The sequence below is a fragment of the Gymnoscopelus braueri genome (assembly GCF_963280865.1).
Source record: "Gymnoscopelus braueri genome assembly, chromosome: 2".
Taxonomy (NCBI): Eukaryota; Metazoa; Chordata; class Actinopteri; order Myctophiformes; family Myctophidae; genus Gymnoscopelus; species Gymnoscopelus braueri.
In genome coordinates this window covers 50,402,736-50,408,735 of record NC_137604.1, presented here as the reverse complement: position 1 = coordinate 50,408,735, position 6,000 = coordinate 50,402,736, and the positions used below count along the sequence as shown (strand labels likewise).

At 42.3% G+C, this 6,000-nt stretch overlaps 1 protein-coding gene across 1 annotated transcript in view; it reads right to left on the bottom strand.

The window, feature by feature from the left end:
- Positions 1-547: 547 nt before the first annotated feature.
- Positions 548-6,000, bottom strand: part of LOC308074692 (myosin-10-like) — an 87,938-nt gene continuing 82,485 nt past the window's right edge. The window contains exons 42-44 of the mRNA XM_080414197.1: positions 5,131-5,239; positions 3,698-3,870; positions 548-3,386 (exon numbers count right to left, since the gene is read on the bottom strand). Coding sequence (XP_080270323.1) covers positions 3,239-3,386; positions 3,698-3,870; positions 5,131-5,239 — 430 coding nt within the window. The 3' untranslated portion in view covers positions 548-3,238. The remainder of the gene's footprint in view (positions 3,387-3,697; positions 3,871-5,130; positions 5,240-6,000) is intronic.

The window sequence follows — 6,000 nt, the reverse complement described above, 5'->3', positions numbered from 1 at the left end:
TTTAAACCAATCAGCAAAATGTTAGTATTAAATATGTCTCTTTTATTGCTACTTTTAACTTTTTAATGGATCCTATGTAAGTAAAGCCTGATAAAAGTGTCAAACTCCTGCAAAACAGCTGCTGACTGAGGTCTGACTCGGACGTCGTATGGACGGCGTATGCAGGCGTATGGGCGTTGTATTGTGTGTGCCCAGTGGGTAAAGAGATATCTGTTGAAAAGACACGTCTTTTACAACGTCGATACGTTGTAAATACTGAATACTGGAAATTACATCTACTCTGTTAAAAATTCCTGGGGGGGGGGGGGGGGACCCCCAGCGTGGTCAAGAGCCCCCCCCTCATGGAAAAAAAATCTCCTGTTATCGGACAGTCTGAAATTGGCAGGTATAGCCTCAGTGGCGCACCTCGCTAAGTATTTGACTCCCCCCCACTTACGATGGACATTTCCTCTATGCGAAGTCCATCTTTGTGGGCCAAGGGCTAAGATTACTCTGAGAAATTAAATCCTCTACGCCCACTAATAAAACAGAAGCTCAAAGCTACAATGAATATGCTTTATTTTTCTTTTACAAAAAACAAAACCATAAACAAAACCATGAACAGAACAAAAAACATGGTCTAAAAATACAGGTATACAAGAAATTATATAGTGGTGGAATATTTGCAGTTGAATGCCTGGATGTCAACAGCCAGTCAGATCATTCATAACACAAGTCAACTACTTCATGGATGTTAAAGCTTTTAACCAAATTAAATCCTGTGCAAGACGTTATTTCCCAAAAGCATTTTAGAACAAATACCATCTTGGCGCCAACACACTTTCAGGGAAATATTTCTTGCACAGGAGGCAAGAACACAGGGCTCTGAAGCTCTTGTAGTTAATAATAATAATAATAGTAATAATAATACTGATGTTTGACCCAAACATTCTACCTAGGAGGATACTATGAATGGGAGAGGTATGCACTGGATATGATATAAAGAAGCACAGCAAAAATACAAAAGAAAGAGGGGGGGAAAGGGATAAGTAGTGTATTATTTACCGTGTTTACCTGTTACGTCTTGCGAGGAGTTTAACAATTATGTAATACATACAACAGATCACAATGTTCATTTATACCACAGGTGAAATCCTTGTATCACTCACTCGTGCAAAGTCCTTGCATCGCTCACTTATGCTCTTATTTAGTGTCTAAGGCACTTTTAAAGAAACATACCGTTACGAGTTTTGCATCAGAGGTGGACGAAGGATTCTTCCATAGATAACCATCCTATTTCTCAGATACAGAAAAAAAGTCAAAAGAAATGACAGAATTGATAGATGGATATTGGTACCTTGACGTAGTGTTAACATTTACAAAGCAATGCAGTGGCCTAGCAGGTCTGTACAAAGCTGTGCTATTTAATACAACAGAATGAAACTCTTGCTATCCCACTGCTAGCAAAGGAGATCACGGTAAAATTAGGAGAAGAACATTGGTCACATTGTTAGCCAAACTGACAGCAGCCTAAATGTTTCTGTGGGTGGTCTGTGAGTCTGAATTTTCAAATATACGAGTCGAATCCTCAGTGTTAATTTAACTCAGAGAATGTACAAAATGGAACCAAATCCATTTGTACACTTAAATCAACACTCAAGATTTTACAGTGTAGTGTCAAGGGAGAGTTCTTCAATAGTGTCAAGGGTTCAATTCCCTAAAGTCATGGCACAAACAATAAATGTTCGACACACTTTTAGCGAGCTCAAGGTAGTGAAACACGTTCAGTCAAGGCCATGAACCGTTTAGTTTCACACTGAAAGCATGGAATGCAAAGGCTGTACATGCGAGTGCATTCTTTTGGGTTCCAGTTACGACTTACGAGAGAAACGATCGACAATGTGCAATTCTGTGCATTGTCCAGCAATTCTCTTTTTTTTAGAATGCATTCACCAACAAGTACATTGTGCATAAACGCTATTCTGCAATCCAGTTTACAGCACAAAATAAAACGATAGACATCCCATCATTCTGCTCAAATATCTTGAGGTCAAGATGAACAGAGGAAGAGTGAACTATGATATTCCTAAAACATCCCAGCTAGCCATTCTTCTCAAATATTTCGTGGCAAGATCAACAGAGGAAGAGAAGGCTTTTTTATTTCGTTTTTCACAGTAATACATTTTCCAGTCCATTCTCTTTTCTCCCATACCAGAGATGTTAGTTGTTTCCTGTAGTGTTCCAATATAATAACCGAACGTCAGTCTGTACATCAGGAAGAGAGAGACTCATGCAACAAAAGCGGCCAGCACGTCAGTCCCTTAGCCTTTACATAGACCAGTCTTAGGATGAGGAAGTAGGGCGTTTCATTCAGCGGACAACCTGGCGGCTACAGGGAGAAGTGAGTTGGGTTGGGAATGGCTTTTACACATTATTTTGTGAGTAGAACCACAACAATAACCAGGTGAACAACAATTCCATATAATCCTGTGTTTCCAGTAGGAAGCGCATTAAGTACCCTCCATACTAATTCTGAACACTCACAACCACCTCCACCTGCATTGAGCGCCCACATATGCACACACACACACACACACACACACACACACACACACACACTCGCACCGCTCACACGTATAAGAAGCACTTTGTACCTAAGCATACTTTCTCGTTAAGCTGAGCACATTAATTCAAAGCCTATTGGAGGGGGAGAAGGAGAACCGTGACAATGAGAAGACGTTGTGAGCAGAAGATCTGCCAGGACTAGCAGCTTGCCAGAACAGAGCAGAACAGACTAGAGTTAAGGCAGAGGTGTCCATTTGCCCCTATGAGTCTCCCAGTAGGAGGGGATAGTGGTTTCTCCGGCGGCAGCGTTGACTGTGGGACAAAATGGCGGCGAGACCTCTAGTGTTGTACGCTGCCATGCGAGGGGAAGCCCGGTTTTCTGAAGAAGACTGTGTTTCGAAACGTTCATCAATAAAGCCTTGATTGGGAGCTTTTGAAAAGTCTCAGTGTGCGGACTTCTATTTTTCTTTATCCAGCCTGGTTTTCCCCAAAGCCATCTCAACAATGCAGTCACATTCAGCCCAGTGGCTTAAACTGAAATAAAAGGTGATCTGAGCACCGAGATTCTTCAGGGGAAATTGGCCCTGATTATTAAGTTGGCAGGTAGGGTAGTCAGGGTTTGTGAGGCAGAGGAGCAAACAGGGAAAGCGAGGGGAAGAAGATGGAGAGATGGAGAAGAGAGGGTTTGCTGTGTCTACTCCACAGAGGCTTGTGTGTCGTTGAGGTCGACGGAGGCGCGGCTGTCTGCGTCGTCGTCCGATAGGTCGACGGAGGCGCCGTCCAGGTTGAGGTTGCGGCGTCCTGAGCGGCCGGATGAGAAGTTGCTGACAGGTCCTCCACGCCTGGTAACCACACACACACACATTTTACATCTCGGCTGCTTTATCATCTGCAGCAACATAGTAAAGATATTAAAGTTGCTATTCAAATGCCATGGTGCCGACTGGTAGCACTCACACAACCCTACCCTTACTTTTCTTACATATTTCAAGGCTGGCCTCCAGGAGCCTCATAGAATAAAATACAAGAAACCTCAGGGTCTACCCAAGTCTTTCTTGAGGGAGTAAAGAATAGAACACATGGAATCTTAGGGTCTACCTAAGTCTGTTCTTGAGAGAGTAGAGAATAAAACACATGGAACCTCAGGCTCTACCTAAGTCTGTTCTTGAGGGAGTTGACCTCCCGGGTGAGGCCCTCGCTGGCCTCTGTGGCGTCGTCCAGCTCCCTCTGCAGCTTCCTGCGGGAGGCGTTGGCCCTGGTGGCCTCCTCCTCAGCCTCCTCCAGCTGACGCTTCAGCTGCTTCATGCGAGAGTTGGCCTTCTCCATCTGGGGGAAGATGCAGAGAGAGAAAAATGAGTGAGTGATTGAAGTGAGTTAAACCCCATTCTGACATACAGCAAGAAAAAGTCATTAACTCTATTTTATACTTCAGCTGTTCGAAAATAGCTCATCTACAATGTGACGCGTTCTTTTTTTAAGAACTTTGAATCATTTTGAAAAAGATTCATACAAATCTGGGGTCCTTGAAATGAAAATATTTGCGAACCAACCATAGACTGTAAAAAAGAATGGACTAAGTGACGCCATTGGTTTCTACAGACGCGTTTTAAAGCCTGTTTTTCAGTGATTTCAAATCCGCCATCTTTCTATATCCGGTCCGAAATGCTCCCGGAAATGAATGCTATTGGCTGCAACTGCAGCGAGGGCGGGTCTTCACTCGGTAGAACCAATAGAAACCCTAAAAACAGTAAAAAAAAATGTGTTTTGAATAAAGCGCAAAATGGCGGAAAATGTAATCTGGCACAAGTGGCCGAGGCCACTATGGGGAGTGAGAATCCAAGGAATCCAGGGAAAAACATATTTTTATTGTACAAGCTAAAGTCCAAGAGTTATTGGCCAAAAAAGTGGGCAGTTGTACCACCACCATGAGGCCGATAAAAAAAATAAAAAAACGTTGGGTTGGAGGTTCTTCCTTGGCCTAGTGTGTTTCACAGCAATCGGGAGCTGTGTTCATGATTTAGCATTTTGTGCAAAACAAGCCAGATGACAGGGAAGCACCATAGGAAGCACCATAGATGACAGGGAAGCACCACAGAAGACCGGCATCGTTCAAACCATCAAACGGTATAGTATAACTTCATATTTATATTTCAGGATGGTTCAAATAGTCTAACAGCATAGTGAGACCCTCACCTAGTAGTTGTTTTTTACAGAAGGATGGAACTAGGTCTGTGACACCTGTCTATGCATACTGTGTTTCGCGCATAGTTCGTGGCCAGATCGCTGGCTTACGGGCAGTCAGGATGGGGTGTTTGTCAGGGAGTGAGGTTTTAACCACGTTAAACTCCAGCATCCGTATTGTGGGTAAAGCTTCCGCAGGAAAATAGCAGATCTACAAGCTTACAACGCGTCGCACCGTTGACGCGTTGTAAGCTTGTCAATATGCTATTTTCAGAAAAAGCTTTCGCCACAATAACAGAAAAGACACTAGCATAGAGCCCTGAGGGACTCCGCTCAACCATATGGATGGGGTTTAAGTGGTTTTAAAGGCGGTCGTCTTTAGCGGCTGAGAGTGGATGTCCTCACCTGCTCCTTGAACTGGTCGGCATGGCGACGTTCGTCCTCCACTTGCATCATCACCTCCTTCAGTTTCTTCTCCGTGCGGCGGACAATCTTATTGGCTGCTGCTCTCTCCCTAGAGGATTAGAAGAGGATAAAAAAATTGTATATTTCATGCAAGGTGCAGGTTGCATCTTTTCACCCACTGATACATTCGGCTGTTAACCACATTTACTGCTAGACATTTTCTTTTAATTATTTTATTAATTAAAACAAAATATAACCACCCCAATTGTATAAGTGATATTGTATTAACATTACCACACAGATTGGACCAAATTACATTTGATTCATACATTTATTTTCTACATAGTACTGCTTTAAAGGGATAGTTCACCCAAAAAATTACTTATTTTCTATAAATTAGACACCACATGAAGCCTTGAATTCATGGAGATTTTTTTGTTTTTGTCGCATTCCTGAGACAATAATTTGATGACCGGCAGAAAGATGCTAATGGTCTCCTACCGGAGGGTAGGAGACTCAAGAGTTGACACTTTGAGTCTCCTATCGAAGCTGCCGCTGGTCATCAAATGATTGGCTTAGGAATGCGACAAAAACCATAAAATCTCCATGAATTCAGTCTCCATGAGGTGTATAATCGATAGGAAAAAATGTCATTTTGGGGGTGAACTACTAGTTGGGGGTGAACTACTATGTTTAAGAACATAAAACTGTTATAAAATAAGGTAATAATAAAAAAACAATTGCATGTTTACTTTTTACCTTTTTTTATATAACAACACAGGCAAATAAGCATTCACACTTGATCATGTAAGATATTCTTTACAATTTTCTAAATAATCAGCTTAATCATTTTGCCCCTATTTACTACGA